The sequence below is a fragment of the Drosophila takahashii genome, chromosome 2R, assembly GCF_030179915.1.
Source record: "Drosophila takahashii strain IR98-3 E-12201 chromosome 2R, DtakHiC1v2, whole genome shotgun sequence".
Classification (NCBI taxonomy): domain Eukaryota; kingdom Metazoa; phylum Arthropoda; class Insecta; order Diptera; family Drosophilidae; genus Drosophila; species Drosophila takahashii.
This window is the reverse complement of record NC_091679.1, coordinates 24,657,796-24,685,613: the sequence shown is the minus strand read 5'-3', so window position 1 is coordinate 24,685,613 and position 27,818 is coordinate 24,657,796. Positions and strand designations below refer to the sequence as shown.

General features: G+C 45.8%; 8 protein-coding genes and 1 non-coding gene across 11 annotated transcripts; 4 read left to right on the top strand and 5 right to left on the bottom strand.

Moving 5' to 3' along the window:
* The first annotated feature begins 68 nt into the window (after positions 1–68).
* Hen1 (Hen1 methyltransferase) lies at positions 69–7,345 on the top strand. 2 transcript variants are annotated; one of them, XM_017141937.3, is made up of 3 exons: positions 69–459; positions 5,753–5,922; positions 5,989–6,960. In XM_017141937.3, exons 1-3 carry the CDS (start codon positions 229–231, stop codon positions 6,770–6,772), a joined length of 1,185 nt encoding a protein of 394 aa, XP_016997426.2. In that variant the 5' UTR covers positions 69–228; the 3' UTR covers positions 6,773–6,960. The 2 variants fall into 2 exon arrangements, with proteins under 2 accessions (XP_016997426.2, XP_070069036.1); XM_070212935.1 differs by lacking the exon at positions 69–459 and adding an exon at positions 4,729–5,050 and having other exon boundaries at positions 5,989–7,345.
* On the bottom strand, positions 922–5,333 carry bsd (back seat driver). 2 transcript variants are annotated; one of them, XM_017141934.3, is made up of 5 exons: positions 5,180–5,333; positions 3,906–4,418; positions 3,691–3,846; positions 1,681–3,635; positions 922–1,619 (listed from the first exon to the last, which is right to left on the bottom strand). In XM_017141934.3, the coding sequence occupies exons 2-5, from the start codon at positions 4,294–4,296 to the stop codon at positions 1,140–1,142; spliced, it is 2,982 nt and encodes a 993-aa protein (XP_016997423.3). In that variant the 5' UTR covers positions 4,297–4,418; positions 5,180–5,333; the 3' UTR covers positions 922–1,139. The 2 variants fall into 2 exon arrangements, with proteins under 2 accessions (XP_016997423.3, XP_070069035.1); XM_070212934.1 differs by lacking the exon at positions 5,180–5,333 and having other exon boundaries at positions 3,906–4,566.
* Positions 7,346–7,740: 395 nt separating the features above from the next.
* LOC108057589 (dynein axonemal light chain 4) lies at positions 7,741–8,929 on the top strand. Its single transcript, XM_070212936.1, has 3 exons — positions 7,741–7,924; positions 7,986–8,069; positions 8,565–8,929. The coding sequence occupies exons 1-3, from the start codon at positions 7,859–7,861 to the stop codon at positions 8,727–8,729; spliced, it is 315 nt and encodes a 104-aa protein (XP_070069037.1). The 5' UTR covers positions 7,741–7,858; the 3' UTR covers positions 8,730–8,929.
* Prp8 (pre-mRNA processing factor 8) lies at positions 8,915–17,708 on the bottom strand. Its single transcript, XM_017141894.3, has 14 exons — positions 17,567–17,708; positions 16,717–17,351; positions 16,442–16,657; positions 16,169–16,381; positions 15,982–16,107; positions 15,296–15,715; positions 15,018–15,235; positions 13,905–14,956; positions 13,650–13,842; positions 12,851–13,424; positions 12,637–12,787; positions 12,399–12,575; positions 12,045–12,336; positions 8,915–11,984 (listed from the first exon to the last, which is right to left on the bottom strand). The coding sequence occupies exons 2-14, from the start codon at positions 17,328–17,330 to the stop codon at positions 9,040–9,042; spliced, it is 7,191 nt and encodes a 2,396-aa protein (XP_016997383.2). The 5' UTR covers positions 17,331–17,351; positions 17,567–17,708; the 3' UTR covers positions 8,915–9,039.
* LOC123002624 (small Cajal body-specific RNA PsiU2-55) lies at positions 15,771–15,938 on the bottom strand. The gene has a single exon (XR_006412215.1). It is a non-coding gene; the product is annotated as a small Cajal body-specific RNA PsiU2-55 (non-coding RNA).
* A 468-nt stretch (positions 17,709–18,176) lies between the features above and the next one.
* Positions 18,177–19,113, top strand: LOC108057587 (pupal cuticle protein Edg-91). The gene is made up of 3 exons (XM_017141892.3): positions 18,177–18,508; positions 18,575–18,634; positions 18,695–19,113. The coding sequence occupies exons 1-3, from the start codon at positions 18,500–18,502 to the stop codon at positions 18,896–18,898; spliced, it is 273 nt and encodes a 90-aa protein (XP_016997381.3). The 5' UTR covers positions 18,177–18,499; the 3' UTR covers positions 18,899–19,113.
* Positions 19,114–19,566: 453 nt separating this feature from the next.
* On the bottom strand, positions 19,567–20,508 carry LOC108057586 (sex-determining region Y protein). The gene is made up of 2 exons (XM_017141891.3): positions 20,268–20,508; positions 19,567–20,130 (listed from the first exon to the last, which is right to left on the bottom strand). Exons 1-2 carry the CDS (start codon positions 20,277–20,279, stop codon positions 19,744–19,746), a joined length of 399 nt encoding a protein of 132 aa, XP_016997380.2. The 5' UTR covers positions 20,280–20,508; the 3' UTR covers positions 19,567–19,743.
* Positions 20,509–21,162: 654 nt separating this feature from the next.
* On the bottom strand, positions 21,163–25,696 carry Oda (Ornithine decarboxylase antizyme). Its single transcript, XM_017141889.3, is given in 4 exon segments — positions 21,163–22,490; positions 22,560–22,611; positions 22,613–22,769; positions 25,467–25,696. Coding segments are annotated over 4 exon segments (792 nt in total). The 5' UTR covers positions 25,520–25,696; the 3' UTR covers positions 21,163–21,960.
* SmD3 (small ribonucleoprotein particle protein SmD3) lies at positions 23,302–24,652 on the top strand. Its single transcript, XM_017141890.3, has 2 exons — positions 23,302–23,757; positions 24,368–24,652. Exons 1-2 carry the CDS (start codon positions 23,439–23,441, stop codon positions 24,502–24,504), a joined length of 456 nt encoding a protein of 151 aa, XP_016997379.1. The 5' UTR covers positions 23,302–23,438; the 3' UTR covers positions 24,505–24,652.
* Positions 25,697–27,818: the final 2,122 nt, after the last annotated feature.

The window sequence follows — 27,818 nt, the reverse complement described above, 5'->3', positions numbered from 1 at the left end:
TTGTGATTTCGCTATTATATTACGATTGTCATTTATTTGATTATTTTCGTTTACATTACAAACAATTTAGCCCCTGGTCTATGCGGCAGTGTTGTTGCGACCAACCATCTGATCATCCATGCGATGATTTAAAACCAAAAAAAAAAAAAATACATTACAAACAAACAAAGCCGTTTGCTGAATAAGTGGAATTTAAAGTGAAATTTTGTGAGTTGAAAACAACGCGGAATGTTTTGTTACAAGTTGCCCTGCGGGGATTTCCAAACCCTAACAACAATGACTGAAACCGGCATTTCCTTCGATCCACCTGTGTACGAGCAGAGATACTGCGCCGCCATCCAGATCCTGGAGGACTCCCGCTGGTCAAGTCAGATCAAGAAGGTGGTCGAGTTCGGCTGTGCCGAGATGAAATTATTCCAGCTGATGCGTCGCATAGAGACCATAGAAAACATTCTACTGGTGAGATCCTTTATTTAAATCCCTCGGATCAAAGAAAACAATTTAGTTTTAATTATTAAGGAAATACAATTCTATTTTATTTATTTCCGCTGCTTGTTTATACACGCATATCCTAACTTAGACTTGTATCATGTGTTTATGAAATAACCATTATCTAGTTATGTATATTAAATACTTTTTGAGGAGAGTATGTACCTGGCTGCATGAAATGTGGGTGAAACGGGGCGTACATCTGGTCTATAATATGAAGTATAATCTAACGAAACTAACACAAAACTCGCAAAGGATAAAACTAGAATTTAAAAATCAAGGATTTGCTATCAAGGCCAATGGTGCACTGCTCCTGCGCACCGTTAAAACACACAAACATCTCTTACAACTGAGGACTACATGGTATAATGGATAATTCAACAACATCTTCCCTATGGAGCGGAGAGTGCCAATCAATAAACTTAAGACAACTTATTAGTTAAATTTATAAAAACCAAAATTACACGTCGTGTCGAATGCAGTAGCTCGTCTGCCGACAGCTTTGAAGTATGAATATAAGTAGGTTCTGTCCTGTTCGTACCTAATTACGACTAAAAATACTTGAAAGCGAATTTAGGTTTCTTCTTCTGTTCAGTTTTCCTTCCTCCTCTCGATCGTCCCTAGTCTCTATGCATCTAGTCATCTGGCAATCACTTGCGACAGTGCCTGGACGAGTGGACACTGCGCCCCTTGCCGTAGTTGTTCTCGTCATCGTATTCGCCGTACAGGTTCTGCACTTCCAGCAGGCTCGAGTTGTTCTCCGCATCGTGCTCGCCGTGTTTGGGTTCAGTCTTATAGAGAGCTCTGCGCGTACGGCTCGACTTCAGTTTGCGCTCGCCCTCGCCGGTGGCCGATGCCAGAGTGGAATTCTCCTTGCGTGTGGCGCAGCCACGTTTGTTACTGGCCACTGCCGACAGCGGCGTGGAGCGGTTCTTGCTCACGGCTCCCGCGGTGAATCGTACGACGCCCGCGTTCTTGCTCGGACGACCCACTCCGCGGCTGGCCTTCGCCGGCGGCTGATTCTGCGGCGCCTGGGTCTGCTTTTTGGTGGTGCCCCTGGGACGACCGCGCGCAGGTTTCTGGGAATGATCGGTGCACTCGCTCTTCTCCGTTGCGCCATCCGATTCATCCTGAATTAGAGAAATTTAACTGGTTAAATATCTCTGCAAAAACTGCATTCTTTAAGCTTACCTCGCCTTCGACGCTATCTGCATCCTCATCTTCTTCATCCTCCTGTGCCTCCTGGTTTTCCTCTTCGTCATCCTCCTCCTCTTCTTCCTCTTCATTATGCTCCTGGACAACCAAGCCCTTTTCGCGACGACTCTGCTCCATGGCCAGTATCGCGTATGTGGGCTTGCCGTCGTAGCGCCTTGGAAGACGGGAATTCAGCGGACAGATGGACTCCTCCCGCTCAAACTCCTTCACTGCCCGTTCGCGGGCTATTTGATCTGGATCCTGTGAGAGGACCTCCGCCCACGAAAACTTCTTTTTCGTAGTCTTCTTATTTGACTTGGAACGCAGATTTTTCGGTGATACGCGGTTCGTAAGCGAGTGCTCCTGAAACGGAGTGCTCAGCGCCGAGTTGCGCATCACATTGGTGGCTATTTTGTTGTTCAGCTCGAAGATGTCGCACTTGCTGCCATCCACCGCGTCCTTGGTGGACACACAGGTGCGCAGGATCTCCTCGCTGCTCAGACGCATCTGGCTGGGATCGAGACCGAGGCGCTGGTACTCGCGCTTGAAGATTCTACGGTAGCGCTCGTAGTTGGGTCGCTCCTGATAGGCCAGCTGACCGATCTGCAGCAGGAACTCGCCCAGATACTTAGGAACTTGCTTGCCGTAGAACTGGCGCAGCATCTCGGGCACGTCCGTCATGAACAGCTCCTTGGCGCGGTGCACCTTCTCCTGCTGCTGCTGCTGGGCCACGTCCTTCCAGGGCAAATAGCCCTCGGACCAGTACAGCAGGTTGTAGCCCAGGCACTCCAGGTCACTGCGCCTCGAATGGGCGCCCAGGTGGGCGTCGCGGGACGTGAACTCCAGCGTGCCGTCGTGCGCCCTTCGCTGGTCCATGATGAACGGTCGGTGGACGCCGCGATCCTGGTACTTGGACGCCAGGCCAAAGTCGATAAGGAAAACATGCTCCTCCTCGGTGGGCAGGAACTTGTACTCAGTTGGGTGGTTGCTTTCCAAGTGCTTGCTGCCCCTGCTGCGCACTTTGTGCTCATCGATCGGCTCCTTCTTCAGCTTCTCCTGGTGGCGGGTGGCCCGCGTTGAAGCCGAGCACTTCTTGGGACTGGCTACCTGAGCGCCTCGGCCTCTTTTGCTGGCCGATCGGAGGGACGAGGGCGGAATGAACTCATCCGACTCGTTGTCCGACGATTCCGGCGATTCATCACTGTTCTCCGCCGTCGCCTTGGGATATCCCTCCTCGTTGAACTCCTCGCGGTAGCTGATGCGTTTGGTGGGTCGCAGATAGTGCGACTTTACCATCTCCTCGTACATGGAGTTGCGCTTCTCGCGACGGCACGAGCGCACTGGATTCGAGCCGCTGAACTGAACTGCGCTGCGAGCGGTTCGCTTCTTGTTCACCGGCGTGTGGAAAATGTCCAGGCTGTTGCTGTTGTTGCTATTCGATGTGGCGCCATCGTCGAAGTCCTCGTCATCTTCGTCCTCGTCCTGTTTGATATGCGGAATCCGCTTCAGGGCGAACTTCTCGTTCTTCTGGAAGTAGTCGTCGTCGTTGGTCTCCTGCTCCGAACTGTTGCCACTGTCCGTGGTCTGCTGCTTCTCCTCGTAGTGCTCGTCCTTGACCACCGTCTGCTTTCTGAGGTACTTGCACTTGGACACCATCAGGTTCTGGGCCTTGATGTCGTTATGACAATAGCCCTTGTCGTGAAGATTCTCCAGGACATTGATTATGTGCACGGCGAGAACTAGGAGTGACTTTTGCTGCACCCTCGAGTTCTTGATCAGCGAGTGCAGGTCGCGATCGAAGCGCGGCAGCACCAGAAAACGATAGCGAGCGTCTCCAAAGTAGTGTGTGCCCGACGCAATGAAGCTGGGTATCCCAGAGGGCGGACCCTTGGCGAGGGCATGCGTCTGTTGGGCTGGCAGGCTGGCAGCATCTTCTCCGACGTCTGATGGATCTGCATAATGGTCTTTGGTATTAATGTGTAAAAGAAGAGCTGTTTCAATGCTTACCCTTGCTCCTGGATGTGTTGATCAGACAGTGAATCTCTACGAAGAGAGGTCCATTTGAATGCGGCTCTATTTTGACCACGTACTTGGCTGTCTCCGAACTGGCTGGGCAAACAGTGTCGTCCGAGGCCAAGAAGATCTCGCCAAAGTTTCCCTTGCCTGGAAAGAAAGAAGGAGGTTAGTCTACTTAATAATCCTCTAATCTATTAAGATCCCACCTATGGGCCGCCCCAAGCGCCAGGCCTTGGAGAGCACATCCCGCAGGATGGTGCCATTGACCACCGAGGGTCGGAGCGTGTAGACCGGGCGCGGCGACTCCATCACACTGGAGTTGTTGTGATCGCTGGCGATGCTGGCTCCCGTGAGGAGCAGACTGCGTGGCTGCGGGGTGTGCAACAGTGTGGGGGGATCCGCCGCATCCATGCCGCCGGCGGAGGCTGCCGAGGAGCAGGACTCCTCGTCATCGTTCTCGTGGAACTCGAAGCCGTTGGCGCTGCTCGAGCCGCCGCTCAGCCGCTGGCACTTCTCGGCGGCCTTGACCGCCGAACGCTTTCGCTTGCGAGCACTGCGATCCGATGTCGGGCGCTCCAGCGGGAGGCGCTTGCCCATCTCGGCAGCTGGCGAGGATCTCTGGGCGTTTTCGTGACTCAGAAGTGCTTCTAAAATTTAAATAAAGCCAAACGGTGGTTTGTTTTTGTGCGATTCCGCTTTCGACGGCGATTCTCTTTCAACTGATGGTAAAAGAAGAAGAAACACAGGGTTGTTAATTATCTATTTTTGAGGTATGAGTTCAGGCCGTTGGCAGTTTGGTTTATTAAGATTCAACTTTTTTGTATTGTGCTATTGGGATTTCAGTTTTTTTTTAGCCCCAAGTCAGTTTTATTATTTATGTAAATTTATTGTTTTGCCTTGTAGTGTTGTGAAACGTGATCGCGTATATATTTGACGTATAAGTATAAGTTCGGGGCTTTGTTTTAATTTGAGTCTTTTGAATTTGCTGATTGTGCTATTGGGATTTGTTTGTTTGTTTTTTTTTTTTGTCAGCCCCAGCCAATTTCATTTTGTATTTCACTTTATCGTTTTTCGCTGCAGTGTTGTAAAGCGATCTAAATTTGCTGCGCGTCCGGGGGCATGAATACAAACACAAACAAACGCGAACGCACCACCATGTCTGGAAATACAAACGCACGGACATACAAACATACCGAGGGCCCCGAAAAATCGATTTTCTGGCCGGCATTATTAAACAAAGAACTAAATGCTGGCATATTTGTCCAGTTGCACAGGGTTTTCCCCTCCGAGTCTAACGCTTTTCACGTGCTAACCATTTGCTATTGGGCTCCAAAGTCGAATTGATTTTTCAGTATGTATTTTTCTCACGTCTACCCGTTCTCTTCTTCTTGTTTTTCTACGTTTTCTTTTGACCCGTTCCAAGTGTTCGGGGGTTTTCCGCCGATTTGGGTTGATTCGGGATATAATTTGTAGTGCTTACACTTTTCACTAGGTGCAACGGTGCACTATTGCACTTTCACAGACTGCTCGCCACTATAATTCCGTTTCCATTTGACTTTTCGTAACAATTACACATTCTTCCTGTGCACTGCTGCACACACACACACGAGCGCACGATTTTCGTGGTGTGACCGTGGTAGGGTGACAAACTGCCTTACTAGTATGACCATAGTCTGTAAATGTGGAAAAGGTGTATTTAATAAAATAAATTGTATTATTAATTTTGTTTTTAATTTCCACGGAACCTTTTTAATTGACATACCATCTGAATTTGTACATTTAATACCCATTTTTATATTAATACTATAATTACTGGTACTGTACTATGTATGGTAAACACATTTTTAATTTTCGTTATTTAGTAATTTAATTTAAAATTTACAGTATTTACACATATTACAAATTATAAAATTGAAATATATATCCGTTATACAACAGTATTAAATAGATAGTAAAAAATAAATGACTATATGCAAGAAAATTTTTAAAGAGGTTTCAATCCCATTTTGTTCCTTGAATGGCGCCTATTTTCAAAAATTTTATTTATTTGCAGGTGGATATTGACGAGCCCTTGCTCAGAAGGAACCTAACCTGCGTGGATCCCTTGGTCTCGGATTATATTAGGCGCCGTGCGGGTCCTTTAAGCGTTCAGATTCTACAGGGAAGCGTTGCAGATTCTTCGGAAGAACTGCGAGGCACAGATGCTGTAATTGCGTTGGAGCTGTAAGATAACTTACCTTCATATTTTATTGTTTATGCACTGTAATTTCTTTCATTTTTTCAAAACAGAATCGAGCACGTATACGACGATGTTTTGTACAAAATTCCATCCAATGTTTTTGGGTTTATGCAGCCTAAATTGGTGGTTTTTAGCACACCAAACTCAGACTACAACGTAGTATTTACGCGTTTTAATCCTTTGTTGCCAAATGGATTTCGCCACTACGATCATAAGTTTGAATGGACGCGGGAGGAGTTCAAGTCCTGGTGCTCGGATATTGTTGAGAAGTACCCAAACTACATGTTCTCTTTAATGGGAGTGGGTAATCCGCCCAAGGACTTCGAAAGTGTTGGTCACGTATCGCAGATGGCCATATTCGTCCGCAAGGATTTTCTTGAGATGCAGTTGGAGTTTCCTTTGGATAGCACACCTAAACTTGATGAAGAATCCACTCCCTATAAGTTAATTCATTCCGTCGACTACCCTTTTTATGTGGACACGCGCACCGAGAAGGAAAAAATGTGGACAGAAGTCCAAATTGAGATTCAACGTTTTAAAAGGATTGCCAATTCTTCTGATATCGATCTGGATTCTCACCAGGACAACTATAAAATGCCTCTTTCCCTTTTATTGGATCGCCTACATCATGTAGGCGCCACGAAGGAAGACCTGGTGGAATTGCTGCAGGAGAACAATTTAAAAATAGAGGAAGAAAGCGTTATAATTGAAGACTCCGAAGAGGAATCACAGTGGTCTGATCCATACGAATTGTCTGAACGTCTTTCCCAGGACGTTGTGTTGACTGACCAGGAGCAAGAGGAGGAGTGCTGGGACCTGAACTCGGAATCCTAACCTAAGATCTGGAACCCATAATTATCTTTAATTATACTGCATGTATAGTTACCTATTTGACAAAATTAAAAGCTGGCTATGAAATACTTTTTTATACTTAATACTTGGTAAATCAAGAGATCTGTATGATACCGTTAGTTTAAGTTAGATTACATATCTTATAAAAAATATATCAAAAAAGCCCAAATAAGAAACTGAATATAAATTTAAGTATTTTTTATAATCTCGTATTTCAAGGATCTCGCTTATATTCAGTAAAACTTTCTGGCTCTGTCAAGCATGGGAACCTCACATTTAATTTTGTAATTTCTCTAATTTTGTTCGAGTCATTAATTCCATTCTCGATTGTTGAATAAACCAATCCCCATGTTTTGTTAACTGACAATCTGTTGACATTTTGAGTGCATCGTCAGGGGTGCGGGGTGGTTTTTCCAAGCATCAATGGCTATTCCTCCCCCTGTTGACCACTTTCAGTGCAGAAATCGTTGCGAAAATTGGGGTTGCCGCCAAGATGATGACTATGACGCCGCCTCGTCTGTCTCGCAGTGGCACCCGCACGGAAATTGCTTTTGTTTGCAACATAAACCGGGGATGCAGGAAGTAAGGAGCAGGGGGCGAAGGTCCTTTAACATGCAGACTTGGCGCAATCGCAGCGCACACCGAGTGTAGTGTAGCCATTAACTCCCCGGCTCATACATGTTCTTTCCCTTGGCGCAGCAACTCCGGCTGTGGTTGCCAGTTAATGGAGTTGGCGTCAGCACGGAGCCAGCGGATCCAGTGCCATCGTTAGTTGCAAGTCAACCTCGCTCCTGACAGGCTGGCAGGCCAATCGAAACCGAAACCGGGCCCAAAAACAAATTGCCATAGCAGCCATCCTGCCGTGACAATAGCGCAAAAACGGAGAATTCATAGGCATTCACCTGCCATTCATATAGTATATATACCCATCTATAGCTACGTCGCTTCCTTTACCTTGACTATTGTGTCACACGTAAATAGGAATTTAACTCGATTTTTATTACATTAGCCTGGCTTCGTGATATTTATTTTCCGATTCCTTCCTTCAGTCGCTGGTGAATCGCAGACATGGCGGACGAGGAAGCCGGGAAGGAGGGCGAGAAGAAAATCGTGCACGTTTATCCTCTGGTTAAGGTTGGTTGAGCATAGAAATCCCCGAAATTAATCCTCACTGATTAGTCACTATCTATTTAAGCACTCGGACATGACCGAAGAGATGAGGATAGAGGCCATTGAACTGTCCATCACCGCCTGCGAGAAATACTCATCTAACTATGAGGTAAGTGGACTATTCATAGGGAGAAACCATATAAAGGGTTTACCCGTAATTATGTTATAAAAAAAATAAGCTTCTATTAAAAAATATATGAAATATTTTGAATGATATATAACATCATACTTAATTGAAAGAAAGTATTTTTTAAAAGCCTTATATCTGAAAAGTAATTTTTTCAACCATATAAAAGGTTTACCAGGATCATGTTATAAAATAAGTTATTAAGCTTCTATTAAAACATAAAGGAAATATTTTGAAACGATATATAACATCATAAATAGTTTAAAGAAAGTATTTTTTAAAAGTCCTATATCTGAAAAGTAACTTTTTCTTCATAAGCTTCTTTTAATTACTGTTTTTCTTTGTTTTCCCAGTCTTAATTTAGGTGTATAAAAAATAGACTTGCATTCAAATTATTTATTTTCTTAAATAAATAACAGTTTTTTCTGATTTATCCTTAAATACATAATAATCTCAACACTTTTAATCCTTTACCAGCACGCTGCCAAAATCATCAAGGAGAACATGGACAAGAAGTTCGGCATCTATTGGCATGTGGTTGTGGGCGAGGGCTTTGGCTTCGAGGTCTCCTACGAGACGGAGAACATTCTATACCTGTTCTTTGCTGGCAACCTGGCCATCGTGCTGTGGAAATGCTCCTGAATGCGGGTCAGCAGCAGTCAATCGAACGTACCTAGAAACCGGAACAGAAACCAAAAAACCGAACCAAACAGAAATTTAGCATTAATACTAGTCCTTACATACAGAACACTTAGCGTTAACGAATGTTATGAATTCTAGGCCTAGTAGGCGTGACAGAGAAATGAAATCCATGGCAACGATGTGACTTGTTGGGTAAAGAATGGTTTTTTTTATTACAAAATGTACCTAGACGCTAGCATTTTGAAAACACGCTTATAAAATTGTTTGTATGCACTAAAACGAAAAAACCTAAGACTCTAGAACGCGCCTCCTACGCGTACACATCCTCCCGATCCGCGCCGGCCCCGTCGCCGCCGTCCTCGAGGTTCGAGAAGAGCAGGAAGTGCGAGGTGCGATGGAGCTCGTGGTAGAACTCCTTCGGGTTGGCCAGCTGCAGTTCGTACTTCATGTTGGGATCGTGGCGCACGCCCATGAAGTTGTAGTTCCAGCTGCTCTGCGCCGGCACCATGAAGAACCCGAGGAACTTGTTCGACAGCAGCATCTGAACGCGTTCGTAGTGCGACGGCAGGTAGCCCTTGGGATTGTTGCCCTTGTCCGTGTTCTTGGAGCCCCACTCGAAGCCCGAGGGCGTCAGCTTGTAGGCCGTAAGCGAGCAGGAGCCGGGAGTGAAGGAGCAGGTGATCACGATCGTCTTTTCGCCATCCCAGTTGGAGTTCTCCTGCATAATCTTGGCGTGCGTCGTGATGTCCTGCGGCGACAACTGCGGCAGCTCGTTGGGCTGCGTGTGGATCCAGCCAAGCGGCTCCATGTCCTTGAGATACTGATGCGTGGGCAGGCTATTGGGCAGGTTGATCGTCTGGTGGGTGCCCCACTGCGGCGGCATTACGATGCAGCGGATCTCCTTCACCTGCGGATTGTCCGGCGGACTCACGCCGTACAAGTAGCCCGCAATCTGGGCCCGCAAATCGGAGATCGTAACAAACTTTTTCAGTATGTTTTTGGGCAGGATGTAGGTGTAGCCAGTTTCCTTGATGTCGTCGGAGCTCACATAAATATGGTTCGTTCGCAGATGCAGATTGGTGGCCGAAATCGCCCTGACTCGCCACTCGGTCTTCGAGCTGAACGTCTGCGTCTCGTAATTGGAAGTCGTAGAGGTTATAATCTCATCGCCGTGCTTGTTTGTCGTTCGCGTAGTGGTGGCCGTCAGTTGGTTCTGCTCCTTGGTTTGCTTCTCGATCTCGGCGATCTGTTGGCGCTGCGCCGACGGGGCGCTGATCTCCATGCCCAGGATGATGTCACGAATCTCGGACTGCGTCAGCGAAGCCACATTCACGTTGTTCTTCTTGCCGTAATCGGCGAGGATGAGGTCCTTGAGCTGAACCTCAACCTTGATCCATTCCTCGTCTGTAAGAGTGGGCCAAATATGATGCGCCTCCGTGATGGTGGTCTTATCCGGTTTTAGGATGATCTTTGTCCTTTCCGTGTTGACATGAAGGGCACGCAGAATGAGGATAAGACGACTGAAGGCGGTATACGAAGAAATAGTCTTCAGCCAATCGTCGTACAGGTTGAAGAGCACCATCTGCGGTTCGGTGGCCTTGAGAATCAGGTCACCAAACTTCTCCACTTTGAGGCAAGCCTGGAAGGGCAGTTGCAACTCGGAGCCCTTGATCACAATGTTGGGGAAGTCGAGCAAGTGCACCTCCAGCGGATCCAACATGCCCTTGCGCGTCACAATGATCTGCTTGGGCTGCTCCTCCACGGGCAGCGATCGAATTAAGGCGGCCACTTCCTCGGCAGTCTTCCACTTGGCCAGCTGGCCCAGACGCTTCTGACCGGCCCACACCGAGGTGTGAATGATCTTCAGGAAGAGCTGACCCGTTCGCGGATTGAAGATGAAGATGGCTCCGTTAATCGGCTTCGTTGTCAGATTTCCCTCGAATGTCTTGTGGATGGTGACGCGGTACACGTTGGTGTCGTCCACAAACCAGATGATCTGGTTGGAGAACAGCTCGCCGTAGTTCTGGGAGCTGAGGTACGGCTCCGTTGGCTCCGACGAGTACAGCTGCAGGGCCTTGCGGATGCGCTCGCGCAGCACGTAGAGCGCGGGATTCGCCTTCATGATCTTGGCCATGGCCTGCTGGATGAGGGTCTTACAGCCCGGGAACCAATTGCCGTAGGCCGAGTGCAGATTGTAGGCCAAATCGATGGCAATCAGCACGCCCGTGGGCGACGGATAGATGGACATGTTGTCCGTCGTGTAGTCCAGGAACTTGGCTCTCGCATAGCGTTCCACATCGTGCGAATCGTAGTCGCCCCAACGCAACTGGATATCCAGCCAGTACTTCTGCGTGGTGGTGTTGTCCATGGTGTCCTTGGTGTCGGCCAGCAGTGAGGGCCGCGAGACATTCCACTTGTAGGCGGGGAAGAGCAGGATGTCCGCGCACGAGGAGTTCATCTTGTAGGACTTACGCGGATGAATCGTCTCCTTTTGCACCGTCTCAATCTCCAGGGCGTCCAGTTCCTGATCGAACACCTGGCACAGATCCATCACAATCGACTCGTGGATCTTCTGCCACAAATGGGCTCGGAAGATCTGGATCAGCGAGATCTTTAGCGTGGGAATCTTGCCGTGCATGAAAATACCCGTCAGATCGAGCTGCACCTGGAAACCGACGTACACATTCGCTCGGTTGATGGTCGGCGACCACCACAGGGTGAAGCGACGATTCGGAATCTGGTTGAGACCGGATCGCTGGGCATTGGTCAGCTTCTTGTACTTCATCGACTCCTCGAAACCGGAGGCCTTCTCCCAGAAGAGACCCTCCCAAGTGGGGAAGTAGGTGCCCTTGAACAAGGTGTGCTCCAGAATGCCCTCCACTCCGCCCAGGGCCTGGATCATGTCCGTGCGGTAGTTGTTCAGGTTCCACAGCTTGCCGTCGTGACGCTGGTGGGTCCACCAGAAGGGATTCTGCTTCAGCACCTGGTACTGCTTAAACTCGGTTCGAATGCGCCAGCCCTTGTCGTAGGCCAGTGTGTGACGATCCTTTTGGAAGAGTGTGTTGATGCGCGGAATACCTCGATCCCAGCTGTCCTCCAGATCCTCCAGGGTGAGCCTGCGGTTCTGGGCATTCGCCTCTTGACGCTTCAACGCATATTCGGCCCAAACCCGCTGTGAGTCGATGAACTCGCTCTCCCACGGCTGAATGTACCGATATAAATTGGGAATAAGCTGATCCTCATCGTGGGACATACCTATAATCGAAAGAATTCATTACAAACACATACTATAAATATAACTTGCTGTAAACCCACCAGATCGGAAATGGGTTATGCCCACATCCGTTTGCTTCGACCAACGCAGATCGGATTGCGGAATCAAGACGTGACCCATGCTCAACATTCCCAGGCCGCCCAGTTCCTTGGGAGTGTAGAACACAACGGGCGGGAAACGGGAGGGCATCTTGGAGTTGAGGCCAATCTTGATACGCGTCTGGATTTTATTCTCGCACTTGACCAGTAAGTCCAGCAACTCCTGGGTATTTACCACAGCCTCACGGAAGTAGGTCATCAGACCTATAAGCGCCGTATTCCATTTATTCACAATCTGAAAAGGAAAGATTGTATTATTACCTAAAGATCCTAAGAATATTTACAAGTTTTAATTACCTTCGTGAAGGTAGTGGAGCCGGAAGCCATCAGAATCTGTCGCACACGATTGTGGAAGCGTCCCAGCGACTCATCATCCACCCGCAGGAAGCACTGCGCCGTGCGCTCCTTTGTAATTTCGTTCTGCAAGTTCCAAACGCCATCACGATGGGTAAACTCTTCATTCTGGGTGCGACACTATAAGAAAAAAACGTTAAATTATAAACTGATCTTATATTGGTATAGTGGCTTAAGGAACCTTTGGCAAAATACGGCACTCAAATCCACTCATGTTGAACAGAAGATTGGGATTGTCCTTGGAGTAAACGGAGACGAAGGTGCTCTCCCAACCAATTGTGGTCGCAGAGCGAGGCAGGCGGTTTTTAATGTCCCAGAAGACAGCACGACCCCTACAAAATAAAATATTCGTTATACAACTTAACAACTTAAATGTGAGTTAAAGAAAAACCTACAGATTCACATCGTGCTTCATCAGACGCATGCGAGCATCGCGTGGCCAGCACTTCTTGTTATTGTAGCCCACAATATTTTCGTTGTTGGGATCCGGATGCTCGGTGAGGTAGCGCTGGATGAGATCTCGCGCCTCCTCCGCCGAGAACCTAAAGAACAGGTGAATGCGATCGACATAGCGACAGTACAGGCGAATCGGATGGGCCGTTTCTGTGACTGCGTCCTGGAACGTGAGGAAATCGTTGGGCATTTGTGGCGGACCAGCCATCTCACTCGAACGGTGGAGACCCAGAACCAAGAGATCCAACACCAGGCCGTAGTATTGCGTGATGAACGATGAGAACTGCAGGCCACGAATGATGCCGTAGCTGTTGGTGTGGTTCATGTCCTTGTAGTTGATTACCACGTTGTTCTTGGCGGTCATGTAATCGGCGATGTTGTGATCGACGATCAAGCGGAGCAGACGATTGAGTAGCGTCAAGTCAATCTTCTCGTAGAGCTTTTCGAATCGAGACTCTAGCAGCACATTGCACTCGCCCTCACCCACATCCCAAACATCCTGCAGGTTGTTGATGCCTATTAGGAATATTAAGATTTATCTATATTAAACAGGGGATAATATAGATCACAATATATAGTCACTATAAATATCATTTGGCGTTGTATTTCGGATTCATCTTTGGCGTGAGGTTTGCAACAAGGGGATGATCAAATACATATCACTTTGCTACAAATCACACACCCAAAATGTCCAGAACTGCTAGGTTTCTTCAATTCCTATTGAGCTATTGAGATCTCTACCTTGACACCACTTGTAGGCCAACAATGGCGGGGGCTCCGTGTCGCTGGGCTTGATCCATGGCGGGAACAGTCGTCGCTTGTCTGCCTCGTACCACAGATACTGATCGAGATAGGCATCTGTGATCTTCTCCAGGGGTTCCACCTCATACACTGGTATCAGATGGCTGTACAAGTCCATGAACTCGATGCCCACCTGAAAATCAATAACAACTCTTTACTGGGAACTCAACAAAAACGAAATTGCAAATAACCAACCTCCTTGAAAGCTCGCTGGGTGAGCAAATGACGCTTGATGCGGGACAAGGCCTCATGGGGATTGTCGTAGGCCTGTTCAATGAGACCCAGCTCCTCGCGCTGACTTTGATTCAACCTCGACTTCACGCTGTATGCCTCCTTCAGCCGCTCGAGAGCCAAAATCAGCAGCTTGGTGTCGTGCTTGTACGAGAGCGGAGGAAAGGGAATGGGCGCAAAGCGACGCGATTCCAGCCAATGGACGGTGGTGGTGTAGATGGCGACAGCCTCCTCCGGCGATATGTACGGACCATCCTTTAGGTAGTTGTGCTGCCTCTCCTGCTCCGCCTTCAAGTACAAACGCGTCAGTCGCCCCAGATTCTTCTTGCACACGGTCTTGTCCACGGTGGCGCCACGGCGGATACGTTCTCGATTGTAGTGAGCCGTGTTCGTCCACCAATCGGCCTTCATCTTCACGTAACGCAGGATCATGTTCTCAATGGGAATGGGCAGGCCGGGCACCTTCCACGGAATGTTCGCCTTCCAGCAACGCCAGGCCTCCGACAGATGCTGCAAAATGGTTCGCGCCTTGTTCTGCTTGATGCCCTCGGGCATCATGTCCACAATGTCATGCATCACAGAGGCACGCAGCTCCAGATCGAAGTGCGATTCGACGCGCTGCTTGGTCACCGTCTTGGCCACACCCTTCGAGTGCCGTCCCTCGAACTGACGGGACAGCAGGTTGCCCAGCCAGCGCTCCAGCAGCGGAGTGATGCCGCGCATGAAGAACAGCCAGACTCGCCAGCCGGGCGCCCAGAAGCCACATCCCGGTCCCTTGCCCACGGGTCCCGTGTTGAAGCGGTAGTAGATCAAGTGCTTCAGATCCTTACACATTCGAATCTGCCTCATCAGCTTGTATTTGTAGCGATACATGCCAGTCAGCTGGCCAACGTGGGCGAATATGTACTGCAGTCCGTCGGCCAACTGAAAGGCGTCCACATTGTTCAGCCGATACTGAACATGCGAGTCAATAATTAGCTTGGTCAGACGCAAGATCTCACGGCACAAATGGAAGGCTAATATATAAAATATACGTGTCAATCATTGCCAGTAAAATTTGGAGAATAAATTACTTACCATTTCCGAAACGTGACTTTTTACGCTCTTTGGTGGTCAGAGTCTTCACGGGCTTCAAGTTGAAATTGTAGTCCAAATGCAAGTAGTTAAGATTCTTTCGGTGAATCAAGAGGTTTAGCATGTTGTATCCCTGACGGCAAACCTGCAATCCAGCCTCCACCCAATCCAGGGTGGTGGTCTGGAAGAACTTGGTGGCCTTGAACGAACGGAAGAGGTAGCTGCAAGATAAAACATACATTTAGAACGACTACATTGCTTGAGTTTAATTTATTACTAACCGCTTTTTCTGTGGCTTTGGCTTGCGGTGCTTTAGCGCATTGAGCACATAGTATTTAAGCAGTTTCTGGTAGCTAACGCGCACCTTGACCGGATGGCCGGGGGGACAGTGCTCCTTGTACCAGCACTTGACTAGCGGCACATCGATGGCACGACGGGAGCGGCCAGAGCGCATGTTAAAGGGGCGCGGTGCCCACAACAAGGCAATGCCGTTCGCTGTGTTGTCAGTGTAAAGGGGAGTGTCCACCAGGAACGGCTGCACATCGTCCGGAAGCGTGAAGTCCTCATCATCATCAGGCAGTGGCTCCTGAACTTTGGAGTTCGCATTGCGATGGGAAATGGGATTGATGAGGGGATCGAAATAAAATGCCGGCAAGTCGGGATCTTCGGTCTTGATGTAGACTACGTTGGGAGTGTGATACCTGAAATGCATAGAAACCACATGTTATTTTGATCTTCGTAATTTTAGGTGACTATAAGTGTATGCAACTATCAGCAGTCGCGATTTATTCTTAACAATCGCCACGAACATAGGATTGCAGCTCCCGTTTATCGCATTTGTAGTAGGGAGCTCGACGTTTCTCTAACGTGTGATGAAGCGTTTCCAGCGAGGCTGTTCACATGGAAACGTTACTACCACGTAAACAAGATCTTAGATTAATAATTTCTGAAGAATAGGGAATCTTACCAGCTTAGATGTACAAAGTGCGGCATATTGTTGTACAAGTAGGGAAAGGCAATGCGATATTCCGTGCGAATGGGCTGCCGTATAATGACTTTGTTAATGTCGTTGAACTCGTTCCAATCCTCGTCGCTATAAGATTGAAAATAACGTTATTCCACGATGCGGCTTTTAAATCGGGCCTTGTTCTCACCCAACATTGTGATCTTTGATGAGGGGCTCAAATTTGGGACCACCCGGAATGGCCATATTCAAGGCCTTGGCAGTGAAGAAGCTTTTGGGGTCAAATAGATAAAAGAAGTTGTTGTCCACCAGGTCGGTGAGCAGTTGATTGGCCAGCCGATAGAGCGTGGCCAGCTGGGGCAGGGAGAGGTTCCACTTGCGGTAGGTGGTGCCGTTTACAAACCTGAAATAGTAAGAGATGTTAGCAATGTAGTTAAAAGGTAATTCCCTGCTCAAAACTCACTGCGTATCCACTAAAGGACGATGATCGTAGAACCATTTGTACACGGCATTGTCCTCATCATTATCCAGCTCGATTTGAATGGCCTCCAAGGGCTCCACATCAAGGACGTTGTCCGCATAGTCGAGAGGCGGCTCCTCATCGTCGAAGGGCGGGAATCTCATGCGCTTAAAGTGGCGACGATCGCGCTTCTCACGCCTCATCATGATCCACATGGTTCTAGGGAAAAGGGAAACCATATTATTTCAGATTACAAGGAATAACTAGGCTGAACTCACCCCCATTGGGCAATGTAAACTGGCTCAATGACCCAGGGAATCTCATTGACAAAGGTGATCGCTCCCGTGATGTGGTACAGCACCTGGACATCGCGGATCTGCTCCCAGGGCATGGGCATGTTCTCCAGCAGCTTGAGCACCGCATGCGGCATATACTTGAGTGCCCCGAGATAGACTCGCTTGTCGTGGCGATATTTGCGCGAGGTCATGTCCCCGTGATCGCGAATGATTTTCCTGATGTGCTCCGGCGGCATGTCCTCCTTCTGCGTGTCCACGAAGCCGAACTTGCGCTTCTCGGCAAATCGCTTGGACTGCAGATGCTGCCACTTCAGGGCCTTCTCCTGTAGCTTCTCCTCGGTGAGGATGTCCGGTTTGGGCGTGGGAATCTGGCCGAGACCGGGACCCTGGCCGCCGGCCGGAATGGGAATACCGTTGGCATGGCCACTGGGCGGCGGCAGAGGAGCCCCGGGAGGCGGAATCTGCTGGATCTGGTTGGCCATCTGCTGCTGGGCGTGCAGCTGGGCCTGCTGAGCGTGGGCAGCCGCATAGGCCTGCTGGGCCATCAGCTGCGCCGCCCACGCGTTCTGCGGTATCATGTACGGCGGAATGGACATCGTTCCGCACTTGTCCTTTTCCTAATCAATAAAGAGAGAAATTTAGAATGTACACTTTGCGACACACAGACACGTTTTGTTCGCCGAACAAGGGAGAAATCGAAATCGAATGCCGCCGCCGACGTCGCGGTCTTTTGCAATTTTCACCACGCCGCAAAAAAGTCGTTATTTCACTCTCCCCACCGCAAATCTTTGATGTATTTTGTTACTTGTTGGTTTATCACCAACTTTATTACCTATTTCACACTTTTTATATGTTTCTTCGGCCGCAATTCACAATTTTTCCGGTGTGCAAAACGAAAACGTTTATTTTTCATGCGGCAGCCATTTATTTTTTCATGGGAGTACGGTCATACTGGACGATATCTAGCGATGGTACAAAAAAATGCCGCATGACAAATCAAGATAGCAACGCAGGAAGTGCGATTAATCGTTTGTTCAAAACTATTGGTTTTGAAATTTAAAAAAAATTAATATTAAAAGGTAGACTACCTTACATTGTACGTATCGATTTTTAAAGAAAAAAGTATCAATATTCATCTGCATATTTTTAAACAATAAATCTAAAGAGGCTTTCAAGAGGGAATCCCCACTAAAAATACATATTAATATCGGTTGTAATCCGGCTATTTAAATCAAGTGAATCAACTTGTCAGCAAATGTGTGAATCGAATTTATTAGGAGCTTTTTAAGCTAGTGCGTCAATATTATAATTGATGACTGGTCATTTCTCCCATACAGTAGACATTAGCCAGCAAAAAAATCTCAGTTTTAAAAACAAAAGCTAATTTTTATGGCTGTTAACTGATAATTACCGTACCTATGGTCGTTTATATATAAAAGATTCAAAACATGTTTTGTACCTTCAATTAACCTAATTAGAAAATCAAATCGAGTCAACAGCCTGACCCTGATATGGGGACACCTCATTTCCCATCGGGTAACGACTTCCCCAGACTCCAGAATGTTTGTCTAATCAATGATCATGTGCGAAATCGATCCCCGGGATGTTTTGGCCACTATAAATATTGTCGGTCGGCCGTTGGGGATCACAGTTTACGGACAACAACGCTTCTATCCAGAACACGACCGGGAAAAGTTGCTAATTTGAGAGAAAAATATAAAACCCAAGTATTTCCCCGTGAAATTTCGCAAATAAGATCAACACAATGGCAAAGGTACTGGGTTCAATGCGAATTTGCGTTGATTTAGTAGAATAAATAAATGTTGTGCAAATTTTTCAGTTATTTTCCATCTATTTGTGCCTGTTTATTATTGGAGCTATAACTGCAGCACCTGTAGAGGTAGGTCAAACTTTTATTGTTTTATTTTCGAAAACGTTTTTAAAAAATCCCCTTTTCTAGGAGAAAAAAGATGCTGAGGAGGGTGATCTCTCCACTGCCGATTCCATTGGTTACGGATATTATGCCGCTCCATCTCCTGTTTATTACGGCGGTTATGGTGGAGGCTATAAATACGGCGGTTACTCCGGATATGGTGGCTACGGTGGATATCGCAGTTATGGAGGCGGTTTCTACCGCCCTCGCATTTACCCTGTGTGGGGTTAAATAAAACACCATTACCTTTCCAAACATACGTTCCTATACACGAAATCCTATGTAATCGCACTAGTAACCAAAGAAATTATACAAGCCCCCCTTAAAAATGAACCCTTTCACTGTCTTGCAACCATTACGATGACGTCATTGGAGTTTTTGACCCCAGACCACAATTAACACCGGCTTTATTGCAATAAAAAAACAAAACACTTTATGTACGAGTACGTTCGCATGTGCGGTTTATTATTTTCAAATTTCAATTGTCTAAAACCGGATTTTGGAACTTGGTCGGCGCTTCCGAAGAAATTGAGGCGGCTAACGTAACATAGTCGAGCCAAATAGCGAGTTGGCCAAGCGTAATTACACATCTGAACCGCCGACCCGAACCTGGACTCTTGGGCCTACCTTTAACGATCCACACAAGCTCAATTTTCGGGCCATAAAGGGGGTCACGAAAAGAGCTGTACAGTGTTTATAGGCTATTCGAATATTTTTTCTTAACTTTTAAATAAACTGGTCTTTGATTAAAATCTATTATGACTTTGCATTATTTTCTATTTCTTCTGAAGTAGGTTCAAGAAAAAAATGTTTTCTGTTCACAAATATTCTTCCTAACTCTAGTATCAAATATAATAAAAATTCACACACTTTTATATTGATTAAATTTGATTTTCAACTTTCAGTTTATTTGGTCATGGCTTATATTTTACAATATATGTTTTTATTGTCAAACAAATTTCTGGGAGTTCAATTGGATAATACAAATGCACACTGTATTTGGAATTTATGTAGTCTGGACTTTAATACAGCTTACATAGACATAAGTTAGGATTTAAATAGGATGCATATCTTTCCTAGTGGCGACGCGATCCCGTGTGCCTCTTGTGGTGGTGCTTGCTGCCGTTCGAGTGGGATCGGGCTTTCCGGGAGTGGTCCTGGTGCTTGTGCTGCTCCTTCTGGTGGTGGCTCTTCTTGTGGCCCTGCTCCTTGTTGGCCTGCCTTCCCTTCCTCTGGGAGGCAGACTTTCCATGCTCCTTTCTGTGCTCCCTAACGTGGGAAACTAAATGGTGCACCTCCTTTCCGTGTTTGATGTGCTCCTTGGCCGAGTGCCTCACCTCCTGCAACTTTTGGTGGTGCTGGGACAACTGGCGCTTGTGGTTCAGATGATGGTTCCTCTCATTATCCTCCAGTGGCTGCATGGCCAGAGCCACGGCCACGAAAATGGTGGTAAAAACAATAATCTGCATTGGCCATCCGGGGCAATCAAAGCCAATCGGGTTAAACATAATTGGAAGGGATTGAAAGTAAATTAAATTGAAGCGACTGGCATATCGGAACCGGCGATTAGATAAGGTCCGCCCCTTGGAACTACACTCACCGCCTTCAACATGATAACTCCGGGATATTGACTTCGGTGCGCTTACAAAGCTTTTGGTTCGTGTAAACTCAGCGACGCTCCACTCTCGACTGTTTTTCGGAGCCTCTTCCGCTGCTGTTTATATCGTTATCTCTGCCTATATGCCCCAGCCCCTATATCATCACATAGATGGGTATATATTTTTGAGTTTTATCGCTCGTTAAACGAAGAGACGAATAGACGGTGAGCATGAACAGCTGTTGGATGATTTTCAAGCCTAGATTAGCTGGGAAAGATTTCAAACTTAACAGTTCCCTGAAAAATGATCTAGAATTTAGTCACTGTAGTATCATTTTATGGGAGAGATAAGCTAAAGGTAAACCGCCCCTAAAGGTAACCCTAATTTCAATTAAACTTCAATAAATACACCTAATAATATATAATAAAATATTATCCTTTATTTCAATTAATTTGCTCTAAGCGAATTCCAAGAATCTCTTAGCTCTTCCCGAATCTATTAACTAGACGCCAAGGTTAGTGGTTGAGGTTATCAAATTAATATTGGCGATGATGACGAATTACTCCCGTTTTTATCATTTTATAGTCTCTCTTCATTTCTGATAACGCCACTATCTTCGAAAGGTTCCAAGAGACCAAAAGAGAATCATTAATTGTTATCTTTATATATGGCAATCAGATCGGGTCAGCTTATAAACAGTAGAACACAAAACACTCGAACGACGAAGAATCGGAAATTTGCCTTATCTGGTAAAAGGAAGGGCAGGTTGATCTTGGCTATAAATTTAATCATGAGTCTCAGCCGTGTTCCACTCGAGATATTCGAAAACAATAATAATGCGCATTGCCGCCTTAAGTCACAAAGGAAATAATTTTAATAATCAGGCCGACACTTGAATAATTTTGTTAAGTCATATGTTTTATTATTGGAATCAAGAAAATTATACAAAGTGGAATAAATAAAAGAATTGCTTTCGTTTGCTTGCGTGGTGTGGAATCTATTGATTAATAAGTTTATTAATATTGGATATCGTGTGTATATGGATTTTTTGCTGGCGTATGTGAAGTAGCTTTTATGAATATGTGTTTCCCTTTCTATCCTCAAACTTTTCTACTTTTCCGTTATATCGCATTAGGCATACAAAAAGTGAATAAAATATATATAATATTTTCTAGTGTGAAACAATTGGGATTACGATACATCATATATAAGCTTAAGTATAAAGTATAGAGTATAGAAAAACATGAAAAGAAATATTGTGATTACAACAAAAGCGAAAACATAAATACAAAATATTGATTCACGAATAAACTTAGGATTAATACATTTTTTTGTTGACATTTTCTAGTTTTAACATTTTTTTTTACATTTTCTTTCGTTTTTTTCGATATAGTTTAATATAGTAATTTGCGATCAGGCTCTTAACGTGGCTGGCCATAGTTGAAAGTCTACCAATAAATGAAGCCGCTTCAAAGACAATTTCCAAACGATTTTCGACTACGTAAACGCGAAGATTTAAAAAGGATTGATTTGCTTTTCACTGAACACATTGGGCTCAACATGTCATTGGGTCTGGGGATCTAGGGTGAGCTAATAAAAGTTATTTGCGGAAACTACGGACAGGATATTGGATTGTTGCTGATTAAACTTCTCCTCGATCGTTTCTGTGGCGAAAATCGTCCCCTTGCCGTCGAACTACTCCTCGATGCTATACAAGAAATAGTGGTTCTCGTTGTCGTTGATGGCGGCCGGCGGTGCCTGCGGTGCCTTCCTGGACAGGGGCTCGAAGCCCATGAACAGGAACGCCTCGATGAGGCGGGCCCGGTCCGGCTGATCCTTGGGCATGACCATCACGATGCCGTCCACCTCCAGCTTATCCTCGGCGAACTCCAGGAGCGAGATGAAGGTCTGCTTGGAGCCGGCCGGCGGAAGGTCCTTCGGCAGGGCGACGTACAACAAGTTGTTGACTGGGTTCAGAATCGTATTCCAATTGGTGTACTGGTCCTCGGTCACGTGCAGCTTGATGGTGATCTGCACCGGCTGGTCGTGCTGCAAGATCTGGCGCAGCACTTCCTGGCAGTCATCGTCCGAGCACAGCGAATGGATGTCGGGTTGCGACTCCAAGTCGGAGCAGTCCGACTCGGAGGACGACAACGACGACGCCCGGGAGCTGTCCTCGTACAGGCTGCCACCAGCCGAGTCGACCGAAGACTTGCGGCTGTAGCCTGGATAGAAATGGCAATGATATAATGTTATAATTATTATTATTAATTAATTATTAGTTAACTACTCACCCGTTAAGAGCGATGCCCTATCGTGATCTGTTCTGTGGTGGACAGGGACATCAGGACCACCACAGAGGCCCTACGCCGAGAGAGATGCGGTAGGACTCCGATGACATGGTCGTGGCGCAAGACGAAGTCGAGATGGTGCGGAGTTTGCCATCGGCAATTCCGCTGTCATTAAATTCTCTTCTAACGAAGCCACTACTAAACACTGGGTCGCTGTGGGGGAGAAGAATTGTGGGTTAAATCAGAAATCTACATCGATCTGGTTGTGCCTGCTCAATTTTGTAGCGCCTTTCCTGGGGTACTTCAAAAAATGCTATTAAAAATTTCTAATCATTTTTAATGTTTATTAGATACCCAAAAACAAATAGTCACATTCTATCAGAATAAATGAATTTCTTAATTGTAATTTATTTTAGGATCAAGTAGTAGAATAAAATGGTTTTAAAAAATTTACCAAAGCATGATGGTAGAGTAAAACTCAACTGGTGGGTGAACGTCGCAATAGCTGCTAACAAACTGATGGCCACGAAAGCAGAACAAAAGGCTTATCAGCTGCAGAGCGCGGACAATTAAATTATTTAGCTTTTATGACGTACCTAATGGCTGGTGTTTATTTTGAAGCGATAAGATAGCGCGCGCCTTATCGGAAGACCGATAAACGAGAGCCGATAGTCACGCAGCGCATGCAGCCCTGGGCTCACGCGGCAATTTCACCACAAGATGGCCGCCGGCAGCTGTCAAAGCGGGCGCACACACACACAGACAGACACTCGGCATAAACGGTTTGCGCAAAGAAAAACGGAGAAAGAATTCAGCGGCGTCGGAAAAAACCGCGGAAAATCAATAGCAACTCACTGAAAAGCCAGATACAACAGAGCCAGCATGTCGATCGGAGTACCCATCAAAGTCCTGCACGAGGCCGAGGGCCACATAATCACTTGCGAGACCATCACCGGCGAGGTGTACCGCGGCAAGCTAATCGAGGCGGAGGACAACATGAACTGCCAGATGACACAGATCACGGTCACCTACCGCGACGGGCGCACCGCCAACCTGGAGAACGTCTACATCCGCGGCTCCAAGATCCGATTCCTCATACTGCCCGACATGCTAAAGAACGCCCCGATGTTCAAGAAGCAGACGGGCAAGGGACTGGGCGGAACGGCGGGTCGGGGCAAGGCGGCCATTCTGCGCGCACAGGGTGAGTCGGGCACTTGGCCCACGTACTTTTCACAAGACTGTCTTTTTAGGGGAATATTGTGAGTTTATATCATACCTTTTATAAGGCTTTTTATGATAGCTAGCGAACGAATACCTAAAGTAATTTTAATTTAAAAATATCTAGTGAGTTGCTATGAAAAAATTATCCTGAAGACATAAATTTCCCGAATACATTTTCAAAAAAAATAATAGATCTTAGATATCCAAAGGCAGAAGGTAAAAGTAATTTACAAATGGACAAATGAGAGGATTCTCCCATATTCCAAGCTTTAAAATATCTAACAAATCAAATTAAAAGAGTGTATACAAAGACCGGTTAATGTTAAAAAAGCGTCCATTAAATTAAGTTTATTTATTTGGATAAAGGGATGAATTTTGTTCGAAAAATAAATTATTTCACAAAGTAAATTAAATTTGACATAAAATCCTAATTATTTATAAAATTGTTTTAAAAAAGTAAGGTTTTTGAAGAGGTTATTTTTATAAAAATAAAAGAATTTATTTGCAGGATAGGTAATCTATCTAAAAGACAGTCTTGTGTTGTACGCAATTAACCAGCTACAAATACTAATTACTAAATCCCCTTACAGCTCGTGGCAGAGGAAGAGGAGGGCCGCCGGGCGGCGGAAGAGGCAGTGGCGGACCGCCAGGAGCTCCGGGCGGCAGCGGCGGACGCGGAGCCTGGCAGGGAGGACCCACCGGCGGACGGGGACGCGGCGGCCTGTAGGAACTGCCTCCTGAACAACGCATTTCTAATCTCTAAGTTGCGGGCACTATATTATTAGCGGGCGGGTTGAACTTCTCCAGATTTTTTGTAAAGTATTTACCGGGCGAAAGAGCCGAGAATACAAGAGAAACTTGAATTTGAAAACGCATCCTGTTTGTTTTCGAAGTAGCCAACTGAAAGGTGGGAAGGATTAGGCACCAAAACCAGAGGACGCTTACAGGCTTTGCTTTAAACTAGTTAAGCACACCGATATCAATATATCATCGTCGCCTTTCGAATGTTATACAAAGAGAGCAATTCCATGACAGTATTACAATCAGTTTTAACTTGACTGTCGACGGATAGCTCTCTTCATTTCACTATTCGCGGTGGATCAGGAGCAGGAGCAGGATCACCTCAACAGACAGGACAACGGACAGGTTAGGCCAGACAAAGGGGGTTTTAGTGGTTGGTTAGTAGCATAGCGCAACGTCGAATATTATACAAAGAGAGCAATTCCATGACAGTGATATTAAATGCTTTCTGGACTGTCGACGGACAGCTCTCTTTATTCACTTATTCGCATTTGGGTTTGTGTTTCGATTTGAATTCGTTCTAGGTGTTAATCAGACATACAATGAGGACGGCACAAAAATACGGATACCTATACTATATACGCTCGAATATATTGTTTGCCGGCCGAGTTCGTGCGAAATATGCCAGGCATTCTCTGCTGTTTTCCTTTCTGCCGAGCCAATTAAATCAACAAACTGCGCACTTGGCAGAGCTGTGTGAATTGAGCGAACTAGAGGCCTGAATGGGAACAGCGACCAGATGACCAGATGCAGGCATATATAGTTTAATGCTTAATGGATGCAATCTATGGGTACAGCTAGTAATAATTCACCGAATCGATGGCACGTGCAGGGCAATTGAAAGTGCTTTTCAATTATTAAAAAAAAGGATGGGGACTGCTGACGTACCCCAAGAGGTTCTGGCTCTCTGGCTGCGCCACCACATCGCTTGATGTCGTCATTGCCAAGTTAAATATTAGTCTCCGGTTAAGATTTATCACAGCTGCAGTTTACTATCTGTCTCTCGGTTTGTGCTCGTTATCTATCACAGGTTGCGTTGCTTTCGGTCCTTCGACGGCGCTTGGAATTCACATCGAAAAGATGTGGGTATGGGATCTCTCTCTGTAATCTGGCCCGGTTTTCTTCTGATTTCTCACTGATCTGTGAGGTGCTGTGCTTTGGACGATTGTCTGGCGACTGACGACATCCAAACGGTGGCGGCATCATTTATGTGATTAAGTAGCAGCGACTAGGAGGCCCCACGATATATACCCTAGTTCTGCCCGAGAGATATACACGCGGGTACAGTCGGTCAGATATGGATCTGAATTGGGCGGGGGGCTGAGTCACAGCCCAAGGTTAATTGGAGCCCCTTTCGTCCCACAAAATTCCGATGGTGGGTGAATCGCCAAACAAATAAGGCGCAAATAACTGGGTATAAGTAAAAATGCCGGCAAGCCCAGCGTTTTTATTTACAAAGTCGCAGTGGGCAAAAGCAAAACAAACGGAGAGAGCTCCGTCTATAAATATCGGAAAAATTAATATACAAAGTCTGAGAGAAAAGTCTTCAGTGCGCCATTTTAGTCCAAGTCGAAAATTATTTTTTGCCTGCACGTGTTTGCCATTTTTTGCAGACAAATTTACCGAAAGTGAAGAAACGGCAAATCAATAACAGCGATAACGACCACAAAACAAATCTCTAAAGATAGGCATGATATAAGAAGGGGTTTCAAGAGGCAGGAAGGGGTACAAAGTCAACGTGACGCGCTGTCTGCATTATGAATAAATGTATGAAAGCTTGTATTCCAACAGCAGAGGTCATATCAATAACTACAACGAATTTACCCGAGAGGCACACCACTTGTTTGGAAATAAACTGGGTTTTATGACTGTCGATAAGGTCTATTTCGTATTTAGTTGTTTTGAGCATCTATCCAAATGTTACAGTCTAAACAAATACATTTATCTTTATTGAACCAATAAACTAAGATATTAGCTTTACTTATGGGGTCCAATTTTTTTAATGTTTTTTTTTAAAAGCCGCTCGTTTTTATAAGGTTTACTGCTAAGAATCTTAAAAAAGTTGAATTCATTTAGGTTTTAACAAAAGAGTAAGAATTTCCTTTTTTTTTCTAGAGAAATACGGACTTTACAAAATTTTTATATTAAATTTTAACGAACTATTTATTTACCCTCAGCAGTATGAATACCGTTTTATACGACACGAAAACGTGTATGAGACCGCATATTGTTTCTTTATTTTGTTGACTAATTTTTCAGCGCTGATCACGTGTCAACGGCAAGGCGATACTGAGTAATGCAGAAGAGTCCTAAGTGAGACTCTTTACATAATCAGCATTTAAATGGAACGCCTTTTGTCCCTGTAATACAGCTTAAACTAAATAAAACAGAACAAAGAACATCAAGTCATATAAATAGTAGATAGTACTCTCCACCCAGATTAGATCTAGATTCTAGATACAAAAAAAAATAGGTGATAAGACCACGTAATTGGTGCGCTTGTGTAATCAACATCAAAACTTAACGTTCTGCTTGGACAAATATTGGGGGATCAGGGTACAATCTTTCGACAGGGAAAACAGTCGTAAAAAAAAAGTGTACTGAGCAAACAGCTTTGAAGATTTCAGACAAAAGCAAAGCGGGATGTCATAAAGCAAACACGGGCACTGGAAATTATTATTATATGGTAAAACCAGAACAATAGCTGCGATAAGAGCTACGAGATCTCATGTGGTTCCGAGAGATAAGATAAACGCGAATGAGAGGACATGAGGTGGAAGGAGGGGGCATGAGAAGACGAAAGAAGCTGCTAGAAAAGTGCCGATGACCCAATATCGCTGTCTATATATCCATCTCTCTCTCTCTCCCACCATATTATCTCACTTGCCACACAAAAACAAAGCAAACTGCAATGGCGAGTGGAATTTTCCCTTGTTTACAACAATTACGCGTACGAGTGTGTGTGTTTGTGCTGGTTGTTTATATGACATAATAAATGCCCAAGATGCAAGAAAGGATGAAAATTAAGAGCTTGTGTCGGCATATTTCTGGATAATTCCAAACTTTAACAAAATGGTAGAAATTCGTTTGTCAAAAAGCAACGGTAAAAAGACCCGTTTTCGGTTAGTGCACTGCACTTCCCCTCCAATTGGATTGCATAAAGGTAATTTGCCAAATGCCAATTCCAATAAGAAACGAAACAGGTAAACAAATAATAAAGAAACACACGCACACAAACAT

Excerpts from the sequence above, each read along its gene's own strand:
- Hen1 (XM_017141937.3), top strand. The coding sequence starts at position 229 with ATGTTTTGTTACAAGTTGCCCTGCGGGGATTTCCAAACCCTAACAACA. Across the intron at positions 460-5,752 it reads CCATAGAAAACATTCTACTG|GTGGATATTGACGAGCCCTT; the intron begins GTGAGATCCTTT and ends ATTTATTTGCAG. Across the intron at positions 5,923-5,988 it reads GCTGTAATTGCGTTGGAGCT|AATCGAGCACGTATACGACG; the intron begins GTAAGATAACTT and ends TTTTCAAAACAG.
- bsd (XM_017141934.3), bottom strand. The coding sequence starts at position 4,296 with ATGGGCAAGCGCCTCCCGCTGGAGCGCCCGACATCGGATCGCAGTGCT. Across the intron at positions 3,847-3,905 it reads GCGCTTGGGGCGGCCCATAG|GCAAGGGAAACTTTGGCGAG; the intron begins GTGGGATCTTAA and ends CTTTCTTTCCAG. Across the intron at positions 1,620-1,680 it reads CAGATAGCGTCGAAGGCGAG|GATGAATCGGATGGCGCAAC; the intron begins GTAAGCTTAAAG and ends TCTCTAATTCAG.
- LOC108057589 (XM_070212936.1), top strand. The coding sequence starts at position 7,859 with ATGGCGGACGAGGAAGCCGGGAAGGAGGGCGAGAAGAAAATCGTGCAC. Across the intron at positions 7,925-7,985 it reads ACGTTTATCCTCTGGTTAAG|CACTCGGACATGACCGAAGA; the intron begins GTTGGTTGAGCA and ends TATCTATTTAAG. Across the intron at positions 8,070-8,564 it reads AATACTCATCTAACTATGAG|CACGCTGCCAAAATCATCAA; the intron begins GTAAGTGGACTA and ends ATCCTTTACCAG.
- Prp8 (XM_017141894.3), bottom strand. The coding sequence starts at position 17,330 with ATGTCCATTCCGCCGTACATGATACCGCAGAACGCGTGGGCGGCGCAG. Across the intron at positions 15,236-15,295 it reads CCAAAGCCACAGAAAAAGCG|CTACCTCTTCCGTTCGTTCA; the intron begins GTTAGTAATAAA and ends TTTATCTTGCAG. Across the intron at positions 13,425-13,649 it reads GGCCTACAAGTGGTGTCAAG|GCATCAACAACCTGCAGGAT; the intron begins GTAGAGATCTCA and ends TATTCCTAATAG.
- LOC108057587 (XM_017141892.3), top strand. Across the intron at positions 18,635-18,694 it reads TAACTGCAGCACCTGTAGAG|GAGAAAAAAGATGCTGAGGA; the intron begins GTAGGTCAAACT and ends CCCCTTTTCTAG.
- SmD3 (XM_017141890.3), top strand. The coding sequence starts at position 23,439 with ATGTCGATCGGAGTACCCATCAAAGTCCTGCACGAGGCCGAGGGCCAC. Across the intron at positions 23,758-24,367 it reads GGCCATTCTGCGCGCACAGG|CTCGTGGCAGAGGAAGAGGA; the intron begins GTGAGTCGGGCA and ends ATCCCCTTACAG.